The 24,703-nt window shown below is 40.0% G+C and overlaps 4 protein-coding genes across 8 annotated transcripts in view; 3 read left to right on the forward strand and 1 right to left on the reverse strand.

Annotated features, from left to right (window-relative positions):
* ikbkb (inhibitor of nuclear factor kappa B kinase subunit beta) overlaps positions 1-3,707 on the forward strand; it is a 27,148-nt gene extending 23,441 nt beyond the window's left edge. Inside the window, exons 19-22 of one of the 2 annotated variants that reach the window (XM_088291365.1) lie at positions 739-886; positions 989-1,086; positions 1,367-1,465; positions 2,288-3,707. In XM_088291365.1, the coding sequence (XP_088147491.1) occupies positions 739-886; positions 989-1,086; positions 1,367-1,465; positions 2,288-2,294 (352 nt within the window). In that variant the 3' untranslated portion in view covers positions 2,295-3,707. The remainder of the gene's footprint in view (positions 1-738; positions 887-988; positions 1,087-1,366; positions 1,466-2,287) is intronic. The other variant, XM_088291359.1, reaches the window with a different exon arrangement.
* Positions 3,708-4,351: 644 nt separating this feature from the next.
* Positions 4,352-13,462, reverse strand: vdac3 (voltage-dependent anion channel 3). 3 transcript variants are annotated; one of them, XM_088291377.1, is made up of 10 exons: positions 13,351-13,462; positions 11,210-11,308; positions 9,382-9,453; positions 9,234-9,283; positions 7,686-7,838; positions 7,557-7,609; positions 6,700-6,927; positions 6,230-6,380; positions 6,080-6,137; positions 4,352-5,172 (listed from the first exon to the last, which is right to left on the reverse strand). In XM_088291377.1, exons 1-10 carry the CDS (start codon positions 13,436-13,438, stop codon positions 5,081-5,083), a joined length of 1,044 nt encoding a protein of 347 aa, XP_088147503.1. In that variant the 5' UTR covers positions 13,439-13,462; the 3' UTR covers positions 4,352-5,080. The 3 variants fall into 3 exon arrangements, with proteins under 3 accessions (XP_088147503.1, XP_088147511.1, XP_088147519.1); XM_088291385.1 differs by having other exon boundaries at positions 11,210-11,359; positions 13,351-13,419; XM_088291393.1 differs by lacking the exon at positions 11,210-11,308 and having other exon boundaries at positions 13,351-13,411.
* A 581-nt stretch (positions 13,463-14,043) lies between these two features.
* On the forward strand, positions 14,044-18,508 carry enkd1 (enkurin domain containing 1). 2 transcript variants are annotated; one of them, XM_088304616.1, is made up of 7 exons: positions 14,051-14,776; positions 15,249-15,473; positions 15,553-15,719; positions 15,916-16,050; positions 17,077-17,210; positions 17,286-17,422; positions 17,614-18,508. In XM_088304616.1, exons 1-7 carry the CDS (start codon positions 14,692-14,694, stop codon positions 17,772-17,774), a joined length of 1,044 nt encoding a protein of 347 aa, XP_088160742.1. In that variant the 5' UTR covers positions 14,051-14,691; the 3' UTR covers positions 17,775-18,508. The 2 variants fall into 2 exon arrangements, with proteins under 2 accessions (XP_088160753.1, XP_088160742.1); XM_088304627.1 differs by lacking the exon at positions 15,916-16,050 and having other exon boundaries at positions 14,044-14,776.
* Positions 18,509-18,617: 109 nt separating this feature from the next.
* Positions 18,618-22,782, forward strand: polb (polymerase (DNA directed), beta). Its single transcript, XM_088304640.1, has 14 exons — positions 18,618-18,815; positions 19,124-19,181; positions 19,304-19,370; positions 19,813-19,887; positions 19,970-20,028; positions 20,431-20,480; positions 20,558-20,609; positions 20,689-20,743; positions 21,108-21,180; positions 21,256-21,326; positions 21,401-21,487; positions 21,609-21,676; positions 22,258-22,397; positions 22,669-22,782. The coding sequence occupies exons 1-14, from the start codon at positions 18,755-18,757 to the stop codon at positions 22,761-22,763; spliced, it is 1,011 nt and encodes a 336-aa protein (XP_088160766.1). The 5' UTR covers positions 18,618-18,754; the 3' UTR covers positions 22,764-22,782.
* Positions 22,783-24,703: the final 1,921 nt, after the last annotated feature.

The raw sequence follows: 24,703 nt of genomic DNA on the forward strand, positions 1-24,703 counted from the left end.
TATAAAATGCACATTATTCTGGATAAGACTGGACTTGTTAGGGGTCGCCGGTCGGCGAGGAGGGCGAGGACCCAAAATGCGAGGAAGCGGGGGAAGGTGTAACTTAAAGGGAATCTATTAAGTGAATCAAAACAAGGACAACCAACATGGCAGGCTGCAAAATAACAGAGGCAAACTAAACGTGACTAAACTGGACCAAGGACAAAGAACAAAACACGACGGGAACGAACTAAGCGGGGATATGAAACAAGAGCTGGGGGCATGAACGAGAGCAGGGATGGTAGTGGCGTGCAGAATCGCAAAAGCGAGGGCAGCGGTGTCGGGAAAGAAAGGCAATGCACCAACGCTGAGCTGTCGGCACGGGGTGGTTAAATAGTCCGGTAATTATGGGAGCAGATGGGAGTCAGGTGTGCGAGGCTAACGGGGAACAGGTGCGTGGCTGGTGGGGACGAAGTGCTGAGGGGAAACGCCCCTACTCAGCTGACAGAAACCAAAACAACAACAAAGAGACACGAAAACAACAACAACGCCCTGCCATGACCGACACGGCTCATGACAGGATTAAGCATTCTAGTTGAAATTTTGCTGATAAATTAATGTTAATTTACTCAATGTCTAAATGACCCATGGCAAATTTTGTCAGTGAGATTTTCACATCTGTGCTCAGTCGATCTGAACGACTATGCCCATCAAACTTTCTGCAAATTCACACGCCCTTTGCTAATTTTGCTCGTGCAGTAAGACGGGCGTTTGTCGTCAGCGCGTCATGGAGCTGCTGCCGAAGGTGGAAGGCGTGGTGCAGGAGATGGCTCAGAGCGAACAAGTCCTCATGGGTCTGCAGGAAAAGCGCCAAAGGGAGCTGTGGAACCTCCTTAAAGTCGCCTGTGTGAGAAAACAACTCGCACGTCAAATAATTTCTGAACAAACCGGCGACATATTCCAAATGTGTGACTCAAAGTGACTCAGCGATTCCCATGATTTCCTGTAGAGTAAGGTTCGAAGCCCGGTAAGCGGGAGTCCTGATGGATCTCGTACGCCTCCTTCAGTGCCTCCTCTGATGACCCCCCGACACAGTTTACAGCAGTTGTGAGTATATGATATCATTGTGTGTAAGTCAAGCCCCCTCAATAAATTTCAAGTCAAGTAATTACTTGGGTAAAGTAAGTCAAGGTATGCAATCTATTCAGTCACACCATACAGGGTGTCACTACATCTGTCTCATCTTTCAGTTGCTTTCTTTGCATGTTGCCATTGGCAACTTAAAATCCTGACTGACTGAGAGAGAAAGATTGCTCTCACAATTATTATCATCACCCTTGTAATTATTTTTTCAACAACCACAGAGAATATTTCCTTTTTTTGTTGGGCAAGGGATGAGTCTCTGGTGGAGGAAAGCAGGACCTTTGAGAGTCGACTGCAGAGTTTGCTGCATGACACCATCCAGGAGTCTGAGAGCAACATGGAGGTAGGAGGCAAGGTCCATCCATCCATTATCTGTACCGCTTGTCCTCACAAGGGTCGCGGGGGGTGCTGGAGCCTATCCGAGCCATCTTCGGGCAGTAGGCGGGGTACACCCTGAACACATAGACGAACAACCATCTGCGCTCACACTCATACCTAGGGGCAATTTAGAGTGTCCAATCAACCTGCCATGCATGTTTTTGGAATGTGGGAGGAAACCGGAGTACCCGGAGGAAACCCACGCAGGCACGGGGAGAACATGCAAACTCCACACAAGAAAGCCGGACCCGGAATCGAACCCACGACCTCTGCACTGTGAGAGCATCGTGCTAACCAGTCGGTCACCATGCCGCCGGAGGCAAGGTCATTAAAGTAAAAAAATAAAAATAAATAAAATTGAAAACGTTTTGGTTTTATCAAAATGAACTGAAATTTTCTCTTATTTTATGAAAATAACTACAAGTAACTACAATTAAAGAGAGAATGTCCTTTTGTCAGTTAATATAATGGATTAGCTTTTTAATGTATTCATTTCGATCTCACTGTTAGTCCATACAGAAGAAGGAAGGTCAGTGATTTGAGAATTGCAGTTTCATGCACAATAGTTGGAGACCTTTGTTTAGTTTTTTTCAACAAATACTCTAATGTATTTAAAAAAAACTAATGCTAAATGAAAGCTTGATAAACTAAAGGCCCTGCTCTAAAAATGAATTAATACAGAATTAAAAAAACAAAATTAAAAACTATAACTATAATGAAACTGATGGTGCCTTTCCCACAAATTAAATTAAACATGATTGTGCTCACCCTGCATTTTGTGTACCAGATGCTGAGGGAGTGGACGTGGTTGCAAGGGAGCAACAGTTTCTCCAGAGATCTCTCCTAGTTTTACGTCCACTTGCTGCCACCGTGTGGATCTCAGCGCAAAAAACACGTTTGTGCACACTTCAGAGGGGAACAGCAAATCCTCAAAACTATTCTACAGCTTTGGATGTTCACGCACCCATCTGTTTTATTTTAACAAATGTGGAGTGTCTTGCTAATTTTTATGGTCCTCTGCTGTCAACACATGGCCTCATAAAGGTCCAGGGTGAGCGGGAACCTATCCCAGCTGACTTTGGGTGAGAGGTAGGGTAACTCCCTGGACTAGTTGCAAGGGAGTTCTTTTAACCAACATGTATGCCAATAGAATCTCTAAGGCGTAGGTGTCAAACTCGGGACCTGGTCAGCTCATAAGCAAGCTCTGAAGTTAGCCTGATAAGTATCCTGCTCATTTGAGTCAGGTGTGTTGCAGCAGGAGAGATTGAAAGTATGCAAGAAAGCAGCCGGAAAGGACCGGAGTTTGACACCTGTGCTCTAAGGTGTAACGCCAGATCTCAGATCTGTTCGGACTCAAATCTGTTCTCAGCCACCATATGCACATTGAGGCGCACCGGCTGAAGTGTTCAGGGATCCCAAAGGATTTGTAGCATCCAGTGTCACAGTAGAATCAGATCACACTAAAGCAGGGGTGGGAAAAGTATGTCCTTGGGGCCACCAATGGCCCGCTCCATTTTTTTACCCGAGACCAACAAGCTTTTATATTAAGATACTTTTACTATTTGTTGTATATATAATTTAGCCTTTTTTTTCAAAACTTGTTTAAACTATATGTCAACTTGTAAATGTTTTTAATCCATGCATCTCATGAAAGATTTGTCTTCGATAATGAACTAAGACCCACCACACTGAAAGTGACAACTGAACTGGATAATTCAGAAGAAAAAAACAGCGACTCCCCGAGGCACACAAGGCAATGAATCCTGCCACACATAATCCACTCTCTGCAATGGAAAAAACTGACTCCTGCCTGGTGTTCTTATTGGGAAACGACATGGTGCAGTTGTCAAGGAAGAAGCAGATTGTCCCAGCCGCTGTAGCTATAATACGGACAAAAATAAAAGACACTGTAGATATGTATTTCAGAGGTCGAAGGTTCTATCCATGGACTGAGCTCATGCATTTGTTTTCACGCTTGGCTTTTTGGCATGTACCTATGTACTTTTATTGTAAACCACAATGCGTATGCTCTATATTCTGTATGGTTACCGTTATTCATGCCACTTCTACCCAAAAGCACAATTTTTGTTATGAAATCTCACAGGCATTTCAGCGACTAGAGACTCCACAATTTGTTTTCTAGTAAAGTCTAAATTATAAATACAGTAAAATGTTTTGGTAAATCACAATATAAATTATATACTTAATACAGCTTGGCGGACCTTGGTTAATACCTGTAAAATGTCATTTTCGTTGTGAAAGGTGATACGACATTTTTGATTGACTTCTTTGCAACGCTTTTCACTGGCAATTGCTGGAAAGCTCATAGCCGTCTGTCAGACGCTCATGAAAACTTGTTGCTGAACCGTGCACGTTGCACAACTGCTTATACGGGTTTGAGCCTTGCCGATTGGGTTGTGGTGAGCTAAAAAAGATTTTTACCAATAGTTTTTTTTTATAAAAACTGGGCAATTAAAACAGAACTAATGCTTCTGTAATGACTAATATATTACTTTTTTTTTTGTTAAAATGGAAATAATGTGGCCCTGAGTACAAAGGTTTGCACACCCCTGCTGGGCATTGTTTTCATTATGAAATGTTTAACTGAAAACAGACCTCGCTCAGGGAAACTTCTAATCCGTTCCACAACTCCCTTGGTGTCAAAAGCTGCACCGCCTGGTTCCATTAATGTTTTCTCTCCATCTACTGGTACTAAATGGAAGGTTTGAATGTACTGTCAATCAATAATGACACAGTAACAGTGTATGTGTATCATTTTGAATTTTGCACCTTGTGATATTTTTTCTGTTAATGTCATGATGTACTATGACACAAAAGCACACATTCATCATCGTGTTGTCACTTGTTTTTTATTCCACTGATCAAATAACCAGTTTGAGGTTGTAACTTTTGATGATGGTTCTTATCTAAAGCACAAACAGACAAGAGCTTTTAGCGACTGAGGTGAAATGGAGTATAAAGGTCCACTTGCTCACTAAGACAATCTTATCTGTTATTCCACTGTTCATAGTAGACATTTATTTGGCAAAGTGGCAGAAAAAGTGAAAAGTTCCCAATTTGCTTAAAAACATGCCATTCAAAAGCAAAGCGTTCACATTCTAACAAGGTCAATGTATGGAAAAAGTGTGGCTAAACAAAAAGGTTGATAAAATTGAAGTAAGGCGCATTAAATCCCAATTCTGTACAAATATGGTTAATAAATTCGACGTGAATGTTGATTGGGTAGTTTTTTGTTGAATTAAATTAATCATACCCCAAACACTGGACGAGAAAGAAAATACTTATTGAATCTAAAGATTTAAAAAGTAGACTACAAAATAAATACATTTTGGCCAGGATATGAACCATTTAGTTACTAATAAACACAAAATCGCTACATTGTATTCTAACAGCACCAAGTGAACAGGGTGTTGGAACTATCATTCTCAAAATGGCAAGCCCTTATACTGAGTGTGATTTTGTGTGTAATGTTATTTAATGTTGCTGGTTGGACCTTGGCGGTGTCGTTATAATTCGCCTCTTTCATTTTCTCCATCATCTCTGTTCCGCAATGCCATCTTTATGCATCCAGCTCGAAGCTCAGGCCCATCTTGTGTCCGCCACCGGTGACATTCTTCCCGTCGATGAGCGCTGATAGCGTTAGCTTGATTCCTGCGTGAAAAGAAGGAAGCATTAACTGTCGTTTGTTTTTGCCAGCGGTTGGAAGTCAAGGCGAGTGAGGTAAATTCAGCCTAAATTTTAATACTGTGGTGCCTTTGAGATACGAGTGACACCACAAGTTCACAATGTGGTAGCAGCTAACTCGACTCGATTTCACGGCAGTGAACAAATCCTTAAAAAGAGAGACTTCAAGCTTCTTATTGCCACTCCCACTTACTGTCCAGCTAAACATGAAACAAAGAATTACATGTGTATTTAAAAGAGCACGATAGCTTTGCCTTTCGCTAGCTCAATGCTACTGCACAATGCAATGCCTCTAACGCTTTAAGCAACAGCTATTTGCATGCAAACAGTGCAACGACACACGGAGACAGACGGCAATATTCAAAGACATGTTATCTTTGCCGTATGCAAAAAAAAAAAATACGTCTGTCTATGCTTGTCATAACTATTATATATCCTCATTTCACTAAATTTCTCGTGGCTGCTCATGTCAGAAGGGTGCCACTGTTCTGCATTCTTTAGATGTTTCCCCTCCTCCTACACACCTGATTCAAATGGTCAGCTCATCAGCAAGCGGTGTAGAAGCAACAATCCTGAGAATTTTAATCGCGTGTGTTGGACGAGGGAAACGTCCCTCGAGGACCAGATTTGATGTAAATGGATGCGTTTTTTTTGTTGTCCAGATTACAGCCTCTGTGTTACATCAACCTGCGGAATCAGGAACGCTCGTCCAGTAACCTACACTACAATAGCCATGGCACTGTTTCTTTGACAGATTCCCAAATTTCCTGATTTACCCACATATTTCCATCCTCTGCTTGATTGGTCGTAGCGAAATTTTCCTAATTGTTTTTGCGCTGTTTCGGGAAAATGTAGGGGGTGCAGAAAAACCAACCTGGCCTGAGGGTTTGTGTGTATCCCACTCCGACAAGGCAGGCGTTGTTGACTTTGGCCTGTTTGGAGAAAACAACACACCATGAGTGAGGACAAAGTGACATCATCGGATGTCCCACAATTGTGCGAGACTCATGCTATCATTTCTTACAGAAAGAGAGGCGTCCTTATCCAGCTGGTATTTGGCTCCCGCTCCAAAGAGTGTGTTGTTGCTTCCGGCCGTCCAGGCCAGGTGGACTGCAGTCTCTGTGTTGCTGTTCACCTTTTGGTAAATGGAGCCGGCAAACTCTGTACCGTCGTTGCTGCAATATACATTTTTTAAAATATTTTTCTATTGGATGTCAACCAATTCCAGATGTACTCTATTTACTCCCCATAGACGGCTGGCGCGACCCTTGTGAAGATATGAAGCTTAGATAATGGATGGATGTTTTTAGTCTAAGATTTTTATAATTGCTATGTGATTTGCGGTGGTAAATCCCAACTGTTATCAAATGCACAAGGATAAACAATATAAATAGAACAATATATGTATACCGGCACACACACACACACATATATATATATATATATGTGTGTGTGTATTTTTTTGAACACCACATAATGTGACGTGACACTCACACACTGGTGTGTAGCTGGAAGTCAGGGGCCCTGTATCCCAGAGAGAAGTTGTTCATAGTGAGCCTGGACTTAGCGGTATCAAACGCCACCTGGTAGCCCGCCAACCAGCCCCCATAGCCCAGCACGGCGGCACTGTGGATGGTGGGGCCGGCCACGTCGAACACCAGGTCGCAGCCCACGTTGACAAAGTCACGCTTGTACGCCGTCTTCAGTCTGGCGCTCTTTTTGCTGCATGATGAAGACTAGGAATCAATACTTCACATGTGTCAGGACTTATTTAAAGGGGACATTCAGTAGTGTGAAAAAGTGTTTGCCCCCTTCCTGATTCTTTTTTTTTTTTCTTGTTTGTCACTCTTAAATTAAGATTTTAATCAAAATATTCGTAAAAGACAACACAAGTTATGGCACGGCATTTCAATCAGATTTAAGTCTGGACTTTGACTAGGCCACTATAAAACTTTTTTTTAAGCCATTCAGAAGTTGACTTGCTCATGAGTTTTTGATTGTTGTTGTGATGCAGAACCCAGATGCGCTTAATTTGAAGGTCACAACTGATGGGCAAACGTTCCCAAATTCATGGTTCCCTTAAGCGCAGCAAGTCCATCCAGGTCCTGAAGTAGGAAAGCAGCCCCACCATGTTTGATGGTTTGTTTGCTGTTCTTTTTCTGAAAAACTGTGTTCTATTTACGCCAGATGTAACAAGCCACATACTTTCCAAACAGTGGTTGAGTTTTGCAAAAAATTGTTTGTATCGAAATAGTTGTAGTGAGTGTTTAATTAAAGAAGTAATTTAGCCATAGTAATTTTGATTGACGGCATGAAGAGTGTATGCTTATAATGAAGAGGACAGATCTTACCCAGTATTTGGTACAAATGAGGTGTCCAGACCAAGCTTCAATCCCTTTACCAGCTGCAGACCATAAAATAATAATTCATATTCTATCATATCTCATCTTAGGGTACGGTAGTTGGCCATTTGACCGCACCTGGTCCTCGAAGGTGATTTCAGTGGCCAGAGTGTTGTCGGTGTTCCATTTCTGGTTGAAGCTCAGGCCGAGCGCGCTGACTTTGTACTTGGTCTCCAGGTGGCCGCCCGACTTGCCCGTGTTGGAGTTGCTGGAGCCTGAGGTGGCAAACTCCTGCAAAACAAAGCGGCATTTAGAAGTCTGAGGCAGGAAGCCGGTGAAAGCACCAAGAGGTAGAGGGGAAGTATTTAAGGAGAGAATGGAGCCCCCACAAAGCATCATTTATCTGCTGTGGTTGGGGAGGACGGTGGGGAAGAGGTTGGTGATCAATTTGTAAGGATACGCTTTGGCGGAGCTGCAAGCTGCTAACATTTGCATGCGTAATGGTGCATGGAGGTACAAGTGACCACATTTTTTAGTTTTTTCAACTTTGACTCCCCAGCAAAAACTTGAGATTCGAGCACTGTATAGTGGCAGTGAACTCAACTCCGCTCACTTTTACAACAAATGTACAAATCTAAAAAAAGAGGCTTCAAGATGTTTAATGCCACTCCTTGAGGTTTCAGTCAAAACATTAAAAAAAAGAGTATTTAAAACTACAAATTGCAACAAACAACATGGCTCAGTTGTTTGGTTTTTTTTTTTTTTGCTCCTCCTCCTCTCTTGTATCTCAATCGGAGTTCATTGGCATCCAGTAGGTTGCACCTTGGCTTTAATATCATCACTTGCACATGACACAACAGCTGGCTTGTCTCATTCCAATTCTAGCTTGTCTCATTCCAATTCTAACAGAGGACAGCGGTGTTTTTTGGGCATGGCTGATATGTGTGCTTCAGCACCTCCAAAAATGGCCAACAAATGCCTGTGCTTTAGGGAATAGGTTGATAAACAAATGGTGCAGCAACACATATAGACACACAATATAACAATACTCACTGGTATAAAGTCTTTAAACTCTCATTTTAAATTTTTTTTTGGGGGGGGGCTGTAACGGATTAATGGTATTTCCATTTCTATCAATAGGGAAACTTGGATTTAGATCGGAGTGTTTGGAGTTAAGAGCATGACACTGAACTAATTAAACTTGTATCTCAAGGCCAACTATCCAAATCTTTGAAACTGCATAACACCCATGTTTAATCGTTGACACATGCGCACACTTTCTTACCATCTGAAAAGGGCATCCAATCAAGAAAGAAGCAAATAAAAAAAGAGAAAGGACAGCATTAGAGGGGGGAAATGGAAGGGACAACTATGTGCACTATATAGACAAAAGTTTCAGGAGGCCTAAGACCTTAAATTTCAGTTCTGGGTCGGAACATCCTGTAGGTGTAAGTACCCCCGTGTCCCAATAATTTTGTCCATATAGGGTCAAGAAGATCATGAGAACATGCTTATTTTTTATCACAAAGATTTGTGTTGTATAGCACTGTATGTACTTTTCACACACAATCATAAAAATAATAATACTAACAAAAACAAAACGCAAACACAATGGTAGAAAAAGAGATGAACCTGTACAAAAAATGATTGGCAACAGATCCAAATGTGACGTTGCAAAGTACTTACAACACCATTCTGGGACTTGGTCTTCACATCCAACTTCAGAATTCCATAGCCTGGCAGAGACGATGATGAGCACATAAAAAAAAAGAGATTTACGAAAAAAAGTTGGAGCATATATAACAAAGTACGACTTATTAACAATTGTTTATACCATAGCCCTTGTGGAAGATGTCTTTGGCAGACTTCCCCAAGTCTGCATATGCCGGAGGGACGGCCATGGGTTCTGGAATAAAAAAAAGTTTTATCGATGAAGGAAATATAGAGCCATGCTTAAAAATAGAACAATAAGAAAATAAATCTTCAAAATTACAACATAAAATGTCACAAAATTAACAAATATTTTCTTTCTAAAACGTCCACTGTAATCTGGTAGCCTTCCTGAGTTTTACTTGCTAACATGTCATTCTTGTAAAATAACACACGTTATTTCCACAAGGAAATGCAACTTTATTCTCCAAACATTTTTTTCTTATAAAAATACATTATAACATTCTTCCCTCATTTCATGATGATTACAAAAAACATTCCTGCTATTATTCAGAGCCTAAATACCCATCCATCCATTATCTGTACCGCTTCTCCTCACGAGGGTCGCGGGGGTGCTGAAGCCTATCCCAGCTGTCTTTGGGTGGTAGGCGGGGTACACCCTGAGCTGGTTGCCAGCCAATCACAGGGCACACAAAGACAAACTACCATTCACGCTCACACTCATACCTAGGGACCATTTATAGTGTCCAATCAACCTGACATGCATGTTTTTGGAATGTGGGAGGAAACCCACGCAGGCAAGGGGAGAACATGCAAACTCCACACAGGAAGGCCGTAGCCGGAATCGATCCCACGACCTCTGCACTGTGAGGCCATCATGCTCACCCAGCATGCCACATTTGCATAATTCATAGGCTTTTTTTGTGTGTTAAAGAATGACTGCAAGAAATGAGATGCCTCCTGGAAACGTGTGGTGCATTTAAGGCATCACAATAAACTGGCTTGACCAAATATTTGCCGGCAAATGGAGTGAGTGTGCAAAAAAAAAAGGAGGGAAGAGCCATCTGGAGTAGAGGCCTGCATGGATCAGGAAGGTGATGTATGACTGCTCTCCTCTCACACCTGATGACCATGCAGCATGGCTCAGCAACCTGTTCACTAATGGGATGATATTCTCAGTGTAGGGCGAATCCACTGAGCTAAAGCAGACACTCAGTGGTCACTATATTAGGTACACCTGTATCCAAATGGATCCAACATATTGGATAACGAGCTAGTTACAACAGGGATCAGCAACTTAGATGATTGAGGGGGCCACAATTTTGCATCAGCGATACTGGCGGGGGTGGCCACCTGAGACCACGCACTTTCTAACCAGGAAAAAAAATGACTGTTCAGATAAGGACCAAATAAAAACAACAACAAAAAAGATTTCACATAATACACTTATTTTGTAAACCACTAAAAATGTTCCAAAAAACACTGACAAAGCTCCCACATTGGTTTCACAAGAAAAACGTCAGTAGGCTCCAACCCAAAAATATAAATAGTGAAAAGAATATTTACAAAAAATATACAACTGAAAGCTCACTTACCATCCCTCCCTCCACACATCAATCCATCGCACACGTTTCCTCACAGGATGAATAAAGCATCCACCTATCCATATATCTTTCTATCTAGCTAGCGAGCGATGCGTTGGGTGACAAATTTTAAAAAACGCTTCGATTAACAAAGGCCTGAGGTTGACTTTAGTCCGGCCCTCGAATCGGCCCACGTCAAAAGCACCACTACCAGTCTCTCTTTGACAAGGTGACCTTCCTGCTTTAATAACCAAAAGAGAGACTACCTTAAGATAGCTACTGTGTGCCTGATTGAGTTCTTGGATCCAAATCATTCGCAATTTAAATAAGGCTAGCTTCTGCTCAACATTTTGGGACCCTCATCATGATTCCGACATCAGTTCATGCAGCGCCCCCCCCTGCACTCACCGTGTCCCTTGGGTGTATGGCGACACGTGACACAGTGGTCTTTGTTCCCTGCCTTGTCCCGCTGCGTTGCACGTCCCTTTCCTCTCGACGCCATTGCCTCTTTCGAGGAGCAAGGAGAGGGGAACAACAGATGACTAGTAGTCTTGTTCTCTATTTATAGCAATACAACATCACACATATATATGAAACGTTTTCTTAGCTCCTGGAAGTGTTTGCATGTTTGTTGTCGCAGTTGTGGTGCCTATTGCGTTTTAGTGTGCGGTAGATGCATATAGACAAACAAGAACAAACATTCTAATTAACACCAATGGATAAATTGGAGTCTTCAGTCAACCTAAAAAGCATTTTTTTCACCCTCTGGTGCCCACCCCCACCCGATACTCCTAATTTCAGGCTGCTCTAAATTTAGAGCCTGGAAGAACCTGACACTGAGACACATGTGATTTGGATTATTAAAAAAAAAAAAAAAAAGAAAAAGGCCCTCCATGGTTTGTGTTACTAAACCACAGATTAAAAAGTCGTCGTCCTTCTGTGGCATATGTGTTGTGTGTTTATATTGTAGCGTCACACTTCATCTGACTCTCATGTGCTATCTGTCCAACTGACTGCCTTGACTGGGCTCAAAGGTCAACATGACGCAGATAAATATTAGAAATGAGTGCCTCAACACACAAATGCTGTGCATTTTTAAATTAGAAGAGTAATACAAAAATAATGCATTAAAACTAATGTAAAAATAGTTATTATATAATATAAATATGCAAAATGAATCGAATGAATGAATAGTAAACATAGTATATAATAACATCATTTGGATTATCATTATTATTATTATTGCAATAAATAAATAGAATTACAGGGAACTTGTATTTAAATATATATATATATATATATATATATATATATATATATATATATATATGGTAAATTACAAAAAACTCAAGAGTATTTTTTGTGCATTTAAAATTGCGGAAGTGTTACTAAAATAATAATGTATAAACAAAATTAAAAAGGGGTCATGTATCTTTAAGAAGACAATAATTCATTTACACAATTATTCATGCGTATTTAAATTACAATAGAAATAATAAAAACATGTCATATTAAAATAGTCATATATAATATGTACATAAAAAATACCAAAAGTGTACTGTACATGCCATAGTACATATAATCATTTTAATAATAACGCAATTCATATGACAAAACTTAAGTAAATAAAACATCACGTCTATACATAAATAATATATAATAAACAATCTAACAAGTATTGGCTATGCATGTTTAAATAATTGCACATGATGATGAAAATTATATAATACAATACATACCAATAAATACATAATTACATAATTTATAAATAATAATAAAAAATATAAATATATAAAATATATGACATTCATAATGCTACTGTTTATCTAAGGTAGGCTACAGACTAAATAAGTATAAACATATAGTTCTATATTTTAAACACTTAAAATTATTATACCATTAACAGTATGTACGTGCTACATGCGCGTAGCTGACGTACAGGAGGAATGCGTGTGCGTGTGTGCGCGCGCGTGTCAGGTAAGGTCTATAAGCAGTTAAATTACACGAAAAGCTTGCTAGTCGAATACACGAGCGTGTAACACTCAAACCAACACTGCACACTCTCCATCTCTTCGCTGCGTGTGACAATTATGTGAGTGTTATTTTCGTTGCTGATTTCTGCAGATTACTGTCGAGCAAGCCTCTAAATGTATGCACCGGTTAATTGTCTCTTATAACAAAGCAAAGGAGAGTGACCAGTTAGATATGCTGGTGGGAGTGCCGAGAGATAACAGACCTCCACTGCGCACGTAGCCATTGACCTTTCTTTCTATACAGTGGTGAAAACGAGCTTTTATGAACAATATGGAGGCAACAACAAAAATATTTGTAGTGGTGGATGTCAATAAACACACAACAAAGTGTAAACAGTATCAGTGTGCCTGAACAAAGTGATACAGCAGCTGGATGCAATGGCAGTCCTTTATGCGCGAAAAAGACTTGCCTTGACAGTAAAAAAAACAAAAAACGGTCGTGTCGATAGTGAAGCAAAACAGAAACGCTCACAACTTTAAAGTATCAGGGAATTATTGCGTAGGACTTGTTCTTACCTTTAAGTGGTGGCGATGTGCGTGTTGACTGCACAGTTGGACAAGGCAACAGTGCAGGGACGAGGAGGAAGCTCGGGGCAACGCACATGCGCACACGAGGCCTCTGCTCAGGGCTATTGTGTAATTGGTATTGGACTAATTCATGGAATTAATTGGGTGGAGAGTTGACTTTTTATACACGGTGAATTAAAGAATGTGCAAATGTCAAATAGGGGGTTGTAATTAGTATTTTAATCAATATTTCATTCATATTTACTTGTTTAAAGCAACTGTTAAGAAACGAAAACGATTCAATTCAACACAAAATGACGTCTAACGATCTCTGTGAGGTCATATTTACTAAATTATGACTTCACATGATGTCCGTGACATCATTTTAAAAATTATATGAAAATATTTTTTTAAAAGTCGGCGTTGTTTTAAAGCTGTGGTACAATCAGTAAATATAGTGCTGGGTGGGTGGTTGTTGTTGTTTAATAAGGGTAATATTTACTCATTTGGGGAGGTAATTTTATTCTGTATTTCTCATATGCGCGATGCGATTCCTGTTTTCACCACTAAAGGGCACTAGTTGAGTTTTTAGAATGTGAACGCATATTATAATCAATTCTGTGCGAACATACACTTGAGTCGAAATGATAATGAATTCTGATTCCATTGTATTCTTACTGGAACTGGAGGACTGATATGAATAATTAATAAGGCATTTGTAGACAAACATTAGGGCCAAACGATACTACAGAGGTATCAAGAGTAGAACAGCTTCAAAATGAAAAACAAACAACATATCACATCTTTTGACAAGACCATCATTCTTGCGAATGAGTGTTTTGCTTAACATTATTTGCGTTAGTAGTAGACGCCTCAGTCAATACAAACACCCAGCTGCTTTCTTTTCTTTTCTCGCCCTGTGCGCGGTGACGCCGTTGCCATGGTGATGAAGGCTCAAACACACGTCATCAATCTGCGTAGCTCACGTTAATCCTGCGCTCGACAACAACATTGAGGTAAAAGCAGTTCTCAGCGTAGTTTCGCGCAACAAAACGATGTGCTTTTATGAGTTATACTCATCGTGTTGTTTGTGTTGCTTGATGAGATTCATGTGTATGTGTTTGTGAGTCAAAATCCGGCACAGCTGCTAATAATCACCAGTTTTACGATTCCTCTTTCAACATTAGTGATTCATACTTCGTCATTCATTTCCTAAACATCGCTGTAAAAATAACTATTTGCGAAAAAGCAATGGCAGCTGTCAGTAGTGGGAGTACATGACATTGCAGGAATCTGTTTAAATGTAAATTTATACACGCAGACTCTATTCATGTACAGTACATCTTTTCAATGTGCGAGGGGCCTTCATCATTATGTGGACCAATTCCACCAGACCCATCGCTGTTTCCCCAGTACTACAAAAGACCTGCGTCAGGTTGGTCACACCCACACTGGCGGATGGATGCATGCATGATGGATGGATGGATGGGATGACAGATGCGAGATAGCCCCATGAACGGGTGAATTTATGATAGGTGGGTGGGACGATGGATGGTTGGATGAAGTAGTGGATGGATGAGTGGACTGATTGCTTGAACAATGGATACCTGGTGGATGATGGATGGATGCAAGGATGGGTAACATTGTGAAAAGACAAAATGTCAACAGCGGTTGACCACTATGCAGCAAGTTGTGCTAGTGCTTAGCACACCCGCTTCACAATTCTTCTGAGGTTTTGGTATGTGAATATGTGCTCTGCGATTCACTGGCAACTAATCCAGGGAGTACCCCATCTCTCCCCCGGTATCATTTGGTTAGGCTGCAGATTCTTCTCAAGAAAATTGGTGAATTGGCTCCTCAGCATAACTTTTGCAATGGAGGATACTGATGGAGCTTTCTTTTCCCAGCTCTGGGTCGTTTAGAGGGGCAAAAACGGGGTACAACGACCTTGCTGTCAGGACCTCTCGCTCCAGATCCTGCACTGCACCCTGACTGCTACAGTTCCCATGCCTCTGCACGCCGCCCACGCATAAGCGCCAACGCTTCCCACATTCTGGAACGAGGACAAAGAGGTGTCATGAGGGAGCTCCTGAAAGTAGATTGTTTCCCTGCCACAGAGATAGCCGAACCCAGTAAGCCAGTTGAGTTTCTGTTCATATTTGGTCTTTTGGTTTGGTTGAGCCAACTGTTTCCTGATGTTTTGTCCCTCAGAAGAGGGAGAGTTTGACTTTCGCAAAGACAACATTAGGCGGCTTCGGGAAATCCAGAGACGTTGCAAAGAAGTGGAAGCTGAAAGGGCTCGTTCCACTCCAGTTAAAGCTCTGTGGACTTCAACTAAATACCACAACATCCAGTCCAAATTCATGGCAGACTTACAGGTGACGGTTGCTTCCATTAAAAACATAAAAAAGAGATCACCATCCATCAGTCTGTGACCCAGTATTGGTCTGTGGGCCATTTGGTGCTGGAAGGCAGAGATAGATTCTCCCTATCAACCTTCTCCACAATTTGAGAAGCACTGCATGTATACAACTGATTGTAGATCACTTTTCATCTTTGTTTGTTTTTGCACAGGCTACCAGCCCAGCTGTGAAACCACAGTGTCAAAACTTTCTAAAGGGTCACTCGAAAAATAAAGTGCCACCAAGACCACATTCACCCCCCGATGCTTTGCGTCAGTCTTGCACACCTAAACAGGACAATTTGCAAGTAAGAAAAGCTAATAATTTAGATCACTGTAAGAGAGTCGTCATTGACACCAACCCAAAAGAAAAAAAATAGCAAGCAAATTGGTTTTATTTTTTTTTATTGATAATGTGACAGTAAAGTTAAAAATGACTTGGGCAATTATTAGTTTATTAATAGGTTGACAAAGTTTAGTTTATCAAGAAAGAAAGCAGCAATTTAACAAATGTCTCAAATGCAAACCATTGTCCTTATTTCCTCCTAGTATTTAGTTTATTTTGTTAATTTTGTTCAAACTTTATTTTTTTAAATGCATACTCTATATGGCATGCAAGATGGCAAGATGTTTTTCCCCTCCTTTCCGTTCAGCATAATGATGATAGACTAAACAGGTGCATGTCTTTTCAGTAGTTGAGTTGATCACGTGAAACTTATGTGCATTCATTAAATACAAAAGCAATTTTTTTTCTGAAGAACACAAGAGCACTACCTAATTCCGGGAATAAAAATTACAAGTGTTTATTATGTAATATTATAATTCCTTGCAAGGTAAGTGGGTGGAGATAGAAAATGTATTACCTAATCTTATCTAATTTATTGACATGCTCCTGTAAAATTGTCTATCGCTGTTGTCCGACCAAAACCTCCTAAGTCACATTTTGGTGAACTTCATATTTTTTTTTCCAAAATCTATACTATTGGTCCATCCACGCGCGTGAATATTACTTTTACTCATTACTGACTAATCTGAAGTGTTGAAAATAAATTGCTGTCTTTCAAAATGCAATACCAATGGTTGAGCAAACATGCCATTTACGGGGTCTCCTGAAAGGTGACGATTTTGGAGATTTTGGTCGGACTCCAGCGATATACTTTTTAATTTAATTTCACTGTCACTTGGCGAGGACCTCTTTGAGACTGAATTTTAATATAGTAATATCCATTTTCTTTTTCTGGATCTTCTCTTAAAGTGACAGTGAGATTTTTTTTTTTTTTGCTGCTAGTGCCTCAAGCGCTGTGTGATTCATTGTGATGATTGACCATTTGCAGGTGAAAGGCCAGAGCATAGATTTCATCAAATACAATGCACGCGCAGCTGGAAAGACTATGCAGAGGTCCCAGTCGCTGACAAACTTGCGGGATAAATCTGTGCCCAGCGCTGTCAAGGGCCAGGTGCCTCACTAGTGAGTCATGCTCTACAAGAGTAATCAACCTAAAGTAGAGTTTTTTTCACAAAATGTTTTTATTTTTCTACACAGCATAGAGGAGAGGAAGAAACAGTGGCGTAAAGAGGAGGAAGAGGAAAGGAGGAAGAAACTTAATCCTTCTGTTCCTGCTGGTCACACCTTGATGGCTGACAGCGACAGGCAGGAAACTCTGAAGACGCTCAAGGAGAGTAAGTTATTTTTCTATAGGTTTAAGTGTGTTTTAATGAATTTAAATGTGTTTAAAGCATGTGAAGGGTGGAACAAGATTTTTTTAAAACCCTTTTTATTTCGTAGATTTTTAAAACGTACTCCCCGCGATAATCAATAATTCACTGATTTGTTGATATTTGACTTTTAAACATTGTTTTTCTCTTCACAGGCTATCGCTCCCTGGTGACGGAGCTCCTGTTGCTTCCCCTCAAAGCAGACAATTTGAGTGTTCGCTTGCGCCGCGCTCATCTTGATAGAAGTCTTTCTGAGATTGAGGAAGCCATCAAAATCTTTTCCAGGGATCGAGTTTATGTCAAAACGAATTCCTAACCCATGAAGTGGAAGAGATGGGACATCCACCGGCGGACTGTATTATGTGACCTATAGTATAAAGTTTGACTAGTAAGATGCATCCAGCAAACCCGCCACTCCCGTGAGGAGAAGCGGTTTAGATACAATACAATACAATACAACTTTATTTATATGGAATGGATGGATGTTTTTTTTTTTGTATTCTAAAAAGTTGGAAATTATGGCAGCCACAGAATGACAAAAAAACAAAGTCCAGTACAACTGGTTTGTATTTTGTGGAGAGAAAAGTGCTCTCTAATATTTAAAAAATGACTACTCATATATATTTTTATTTGTATATATTGATAGCTTTTTTTTTTCTTCAAAACAATGACGTGATGGGCAAATCAATCCTAAAATGTGGAAATACTTGACCTTATAGCACAATATAAATAGTTCAACCAACTAGGGTAAATACTGTTTAGCCATTAGTTTCAGCTAAAGCTAAAATAATTCAAATTCGAACAGCACTGTTGATATAATCTTATTTGAAACATGTTTTGTACGTCATATCACCTATTTTTTTAATATGAACATAGTTTATTTGATAAAATGCCGGTTTATGTTTGTACTTGTATAGTGGCTTGAACGATTGACAATTATTTCATTTGTCAAAACGTTTTTTTCTACAATGTATTTGTATCTGTGGTACGAACCGGTGTTTCCTTATAAAGCACAAAATAATAAAATAAAGAGAGATTTCTGAGAAATAACAGTTGTTGAATTTTTTTACGATGTTGAATCAAAACTTTATTCAAATTTGAAACCAATAGGATTGATGAACTACGTCTCATAAACTCCTCCCACCCTATGTGTCCCCCCCCGCCCCCGAATATTCCACTCATTGTTCATGTTTGCGCGAGCAAGAAACCTGTGCTCTAAAGACATTACATTTATTATACGCGTGTCTAAACTCGTTGGAATAATAACCGGACGTTTGGAAATTTGCCGACTCAGCCATGAGCAAGAGAAAAGCTCCGCAAGAATCTTTAAACGAGGGAATAACAGACTTCCTTGTGGGTATGTGGAGGAGAAAAAGCTAACCACTGAGCTATGCTAACGTCAGCGACAGTGTCATTTGTGTGTTTCTTCTCGGGAATCAAAAAAGAAAAACATTTACATACATTGAGGTACATTGCAAAAGCTCAGCGGGATTGACCTTTGAAAATCGCGTTTATGTGTTTATGGAGGCCCAAATTAGATCGTAAACCGATCTGGTAGTGCTTCGAGACATGCATTAAACGCCCCCAGTCTGCAGGCTACGCCTGGCCCTTTAATTGTTAAAGGGACAGAAATGACAATGAAATATCTTTCTACTGTGTTTGTAGAGCTGGCCAACTATGAGAAGAACGTCAACAGGGCAATTCACAAGTACAATGCTTACAGGTAATTTTACAGCGCCACCTGTTGTGAAATGCGCTTTATAAATAAAATTGTATTTTATTGTTATTATCTATATTGGTTGTATTTGTGCCTTAACGATTTTCTTGAACCTTATTGATTTTTAGGAAAGCAGCCTCAACAATTGCCAAATACCCGCAAAAGATTAAGAATGGCGAAGAAGCCAAGAAACTGGTACGTGCACCGAAAAAGGAGGTTGTGAGATCATCAGAATTCGTGATGATGTTTTCAACTGATTCACTTCCATCCATTTGAGAGAATTTCGAATTTATATGTATGTATGCATGCATGCATGCCAAATCTAAGTAATGAAAGAATATAACCTCTCATTTCGACAGAGCCACATAGCCGATCAAGTATTAACCAAATGCTGTGAATACTTGCATCATGCGATGTTAGTTTTCACATTTTTAATAAATTTGCATGAATTAAAAAAAACTGTCATGAAAATGTGGCAAACGTGAAATGCTGTGAATAATTTAAGAATGCAGCAGCTGCAGCCCTACTTGAAAGATTTCCTGTAATTCCTTTTAATATGTGTATTTTTAGTATGCTCTGTTCTATGTAAAGTGTCCTCTCCACTCTAGTTTTCATATAGCCATTAATGTATGTACAGGATGGCGTTGGAGCTAAAATAGCTGAAAAGATCGACGAGTACCTACAGACAGGAACCCTACGCAAACTGGAAAAGGTGAGGTCTTGGAAAGCACATTTCACCCAGTGATGGTTCAATAAATATGACAGAGTACCTTTTGTTTTTTGTTGCTCTTCAGATTCGAAATGACGACACCAGCTCATCTATCAATTTCCTCACAAGAGTAACTGGTATTGGGTATGTGTCTAAAATAACTATGAAAAATTCACATGAATTTACAATCACAGTTGACCAAATAAAACCAGTGCTGCTAAGCATTTGATTGCCCTTACAATAATTGGCTATAGGAGGAGAAAATATTACCGTTATTAGGAAATGTTTATGACAGTATATAATACACTGTACTGTTGCTGGCTGATATGGCTCAAATGTTAAGCAATTGAATCTTTGCTCAAGCCCTTTGTATGTTTGGTTAAAAACTCTAAATAGTCTGTACGTGTGTGTGAATGGGTGTTTTGTCTTTATATGCCCTGCGATTGCCAAAGTCAGCTGGCAAAGCCCCCAGGTTAACCACGATTCTTAAACAGAATAAACGGTATACAGTAGTAACAAAGTGTCTTTCTTTGGCATCCGTTTTAGCCCGGCTGCTGCCAGGAAGTTTTTCGAAGAAGGCGTGAAGAGTCTTGAAGGTTTGTTGCTCAACGTCAATTGTTTCTCAGATTCACATTTGGTGTTTATTGAAAATCTTTTGATCTTGTGTGCTTAGATTTGAAAAAGATCGAACACAAGCTAAACCATCATCAACAGATTGGCCTTAAGTGAGTTTGCTGACACATTTACACAATAGGCTTCAATGGAAAAATCTTGTTGATAAATGGAACATTTTACCCCATTCAGGTACTTTGAGGAGTTTGAAAAAAGGATTCCACGAACTGAAATGGAAAAGATGGAGGTGATTTAAATAGAAAAAAAACCTCTCATATATTGCTGGTTCAAAAAAAATGAAATATGCTTATCCTAGGCAAACAAACATTCAAATGGATAGCAATTTTATAAAAATTGAGAAGTTTTCAATACAGACACCGCTTTTGACATGGTGCGCATTTTCCTTATTGTAAGCCTCTTTGAATACTTTGTCCTGTGTTGGTGTTTTTTTTTCTGTTTTCTTTTGGTTTCCTTAAAAGAACAATGCACACATTTCACTGAGCATACCGTATTCTAAATCCTAACACAGTTTCATTGCTAGTAAATACCATACGGAAAATTAAGTGTTTTCGGAATGAAAACAAATGACCTAATCCTGTGCTTTTGTGCAGACACTTATCCTTGGGGAGTTAACAAAGATTGACACTGGATACATTGGAACAATCTGCGGAAGTTACAGGAGAGGTAAAAACGTCCCTGTGGTTTTATCACATTACTCCACTTTTGCGGCGAATGAACCAGCTCGCTTGAAATTTGCAGGTGCGGCATCGAGTGGTGATATTGATATTTTGCTGACTCACCCGGACTTCACCTCTCAGTCTGAGAAACAAGTAAGCTTGTTAGCCAAATGCAAAGATTTGTTGCCATGTAATTAGTTGGAACCTTTATTTATATATGTGTTCAGCCAAAGCTGCTCCACGCTGTGGTGGAATATTTGGAGTCCATTGGCTTTGTGACCGACACTCTCTCCAAGGGGGACTCCAAGTTCATGGTGAGGCCCCTGTTTGCTCTCCTTCACGTCTTCATTGTGACTGCTAATGCGGTTAGCGCCGTCAATGTACATGGACACATGAAGCACATGATGACACTCTACCGACTCTTGTTTTCCTCAGGGCGTCTGTCAGCTGCAACATGGAAATGAAGATGAGGAAGAATACCTTCACAGGCGCATTGATATAAGGTACTACATCGAGTCTTATTCTCGTCTGTGTATTTTTGTTTTCATTTTAGACGTTCTGTTTCTCGTATTTTCACGACCATAAAGGCGCTTTATTAAAAGGTGCCGTTACAGGTGTGATTTCTGTATTGTATCATACACATAAGCGTCACCGTAGTATTGGGTGCAGGCAAGGTAAAACATACTCATCAGTGTCAAGTCTCGTTGCCATGCAGCGCCTCAGAAATGATGCCGAATTTTGTGAAAGCTCGAAGAACAGTTCATGCAGACACGTCAGCGCAAGCGTCCACATCAGTCTTAGTAACGCTGTGTTTGTCATCAATCACTCGCACACCGCTTGCAACTTCACTTCGAAGGTCCTCTTTTCACCGATGTCTCACGATTGGAATGATGGTAAGCTGCACTATACTGTATACGTGCCTATTGGGGCCATGCCTTTAAGCGTCCTCTTGCGCACGCACCCACAAGGTGCGGTGCATTATTAGGCGCCCTGTTCATTTTGGCGAAAATGTAAGACGTTTGAGTGCGGCTTGTGGTCATGAAAATACAGTATGTTAACACGCTCCTCTTCCCACTACCTCAAGGTTGATCCCGAAGGATCAGTACTACTGTGGCGTTCTCTATTTCACCGGGAGTGATATCTTCAATAAAAACATGAGAACTCACGCTTTGGAGAAGGGCTTCACACTCAATGAGTATACCATACGACCGCTTGGGGTCACTGGTGAGTGTCACTTGCGTCACTGGGGCTGCTCTCACACTAATTGTTGGCTCCAGTGGTTCTCAAACTCATTACACTAAGTACCATCTAAAAAAAAATAATCACTGCAATGCCAAATTTGAATGATTGAAAATTTTAATAAATAAATGATCCAATTTTTTTGTCTGCAATCCAATAAACATGGGGAAGTGTAATACGGATATAGAAAATAAAAAATTAAAGATTCGTTTATCATTTAATTTAACAATCGTTCCTCTTTGTGGCTTTGTTGTAGGTGTGGCGGGGGAGCCTCTGTTGGTGGATAGTGAAAAAGATGTCTTTGATTACATCCAGTACAAATACAAGGAGCCTAAGGATCGCAGTGAATAAAGACAACGAAGGCTTTTAAGTCTTGAAATTGTGCTTTTGTGACACATTAACCAGAATCCATAGGTGAACTTTATTCAGCAACCTTCTCCTCAACCCAACTCCTTCAATTCTAATCACGATTTCTATGTACTGGCAATCTACAGTACAGTATCTTTTATATTTATGTGTCATCAAGATTTAGCAAAATATCTGCATGAACTCATGCAATGGTGCTTTAGAAATATTTTTGATACACAAGCCAAGCCGGTAAAATACTTCAACCCATGAAGTTCAACCACCAGTCTTGATTTGGCTGGCAATTGTTAACTATCAAATTTGGTTGGGCATATATATTTAGTTGTTTTTTTTTTTAATCTATAATTGTAAACGCCAAAAGTATTGGTCTTGATGATTATTGGTTACCAAAGGGTTATCCTGATTCACCAGGTACCTTGTGTGTGTATTTTTGTTATTATTGGCTATTGTGGGTAAAGACAAGTGACATTTGTCGCAGATGAAGTAGTCACATTTGAGGTGTTGTTTTATTTTCAGGGCCGTGATAGATAAAAGTGGTATCTACTGTAGTTCACTGAGTGAAATACTGCAGTATCATTTTGTTCTGAGCAACACAATTGCGGATTCGTGAAAGTGTTGAAAGGCTACAAAATAAAGACTTTTACAAAAAAATAAAACGTTCTTGCCTCTGCCTATGCTACAACAGTATATGTACAAATATTAATCTACGTGTATATTCCCCGTATAGCCTGCAGTGGCTGTAAAAATACTTGCTGCTGTTCAAATACAGGCTTTTTATTTATATAAAAAGAATGACAACATAAGTCATTTTTGAAATTTCTACTACCCATCATGTTTTTGCGATTTAAAAAGAATGACAACATGATGAGTAATTTCAAAACCTTTCTCAGCCTTAATGTAACTTGTAATCTGGAAAATAAAATCTTTTCAAGAGAGGAAGTGAAAAAAATAATGTTGCACAACTGTGCATACCTTCTTATATTAATATTAAAACTGGGTATGTGGCTGCATTAACAACGCTTGAATGAGAGTCAGGATGAAACACCTTTGATTAGCCCTTGATAAAGTTCAGCTGTTCTAGTTTGGTTTCATCAGACTAACACATTTTTCCTAGATTTGGGAGATTTCAAGTATGTTCTTGCAAAATGTAGCCAGGCACGGTTTTTCTTTGTTCAATAATGTGTTTAATATAATTCTAACCATAGCCCCAAGCCCAGACACATAAAGAAGACTGGAGATTGTTGTCACATGTCTTCAGCAGCCAGACCGGTATTTGCCAGAAATCATCCTTCAATGTTGCTGTCGATTTGGCAGCTTCCCTGGCCATGTTTCCCTCATCTTTTCAGAATGATCAGATAATGTCAGCTTTTTTTCCCCATTTGGTTATACTAGTTACATACTATGGCTGCTGATGGAAAATGTCTTGAAAAGATTTAGGTTTCTTTTTTCTTCTTTTTTTTATATTGACAATTAACCATGGGTGTGTACAATTTTTATATCCACTGTAGCTCCACTTACATTCTCGATGGACACCTGTGTGGTTAACAACAATTGTTTAAAGATCCGTGACACTTATTATTTAAATATTTCAGAATAAATAGCAACTTGTTAGAAAGGTTCCTCGGTTGAATGTCGTCATCGTTTGTGTGCTTGTTGTGTGATTGGAGTCGCGTCGGTGCCGAGCTCTCGCGAGAAGCGCCCACATACGGGTTACCAACAACTGCTTGTTGCGCAGCAGTTGTTAGCCAACCACCACTAGTATGTGACGTAGTCGATGCCTCAGTGTCCGTGTGCGTTCCTGACCGCAAGTGAGTACACTAGTGTATTTATTTGTTTACAGCGTTTATTCATCGCGTCGATGTGCATCGTCATGTCTACTCCTGTCTAGTCTGTTTGTCGTTGTGCGTCGCCGCCATGCTTCTTGC

This window comes from Idiotropiscis lumnitzeri, chromosome 1 (genome assembly GCF_059441095.1).
Source record: "Idiotropiscis lumnitzeri isolate Australia: NSW breed Sydney's pygmy pipehorse chromosome 1, RoL_Ilum_1.0, whole genome shotgun sequence".
Lineage (NCBI taxonomy): Eukaryota > Metazoa > Chordata > Actinopteri > Syngnathiformes > Syngnathidae > Idiotropiscis > Idiotropiscis lumnitzeri.

Coding starts and splice junctions, on each gene's coding strand:
- vdac3 (XM_088291377.1), bottom strand. CDS start 13,438: ATGTGCGTTGCCCCGAGCTTCCTCCTCGTCCCTGCACTGTTGCCTTGT. Junction 9,454..11,209: donor CCATACACCCAAGGGACACG/GTGAGTGCAGGG, acceptor TTTTTATTCCAG/AACCCATGGCCGTCCCTCCG. Junction 6,138..6,229: donor ATAAGGACGCCTCTCTTTCT/GTAAGAAATGAT, acceptor TTCTCCAAACAG/GCCAAAGTCAACAACGCCTG.
- enkd1 (XM_088304616.1), top strand. CDS start 14,692: ATGTGCGAGGGGCCTTCATCATTATGTGGACCAATTCCACCAGACCCA. Junction 15,474..15,552: donor CACAGAGATAGCCGAACCCA/GTAAGCCAGTTG, acceptor TTTGTCCCTCAG/AAGAGGGAGAGTTTGACTTT. Junction 16,051..17,076: donor CTAAACAGGACAATTTGCAA/GTAAGAAAAGCT, acceptor GACCATTTGCAG/GTGAAAGGCCAGAGCATAGA.
- polb (XM_088304640.1), top strand. CDS start 18,755: ATGAGCAAGAGAAAAGCTCCGCAAGAATCTTTAAACGAGGGAATAACA. Junction 19,371..19,812: donor GCGAAGAAGCCAAGAAACTG/GTACGTGCACCG, acceptor ATGTATGTACAG/GATGGCGTTGGAGCTAAAAT. Junction 21,181..21,255: donor CTGCGGAAGTTACAGGAGAG/GTAAAAACGTCC, acceptor TGAAATTTGCAG/GTGCGGCATCGAGTGGTGAT.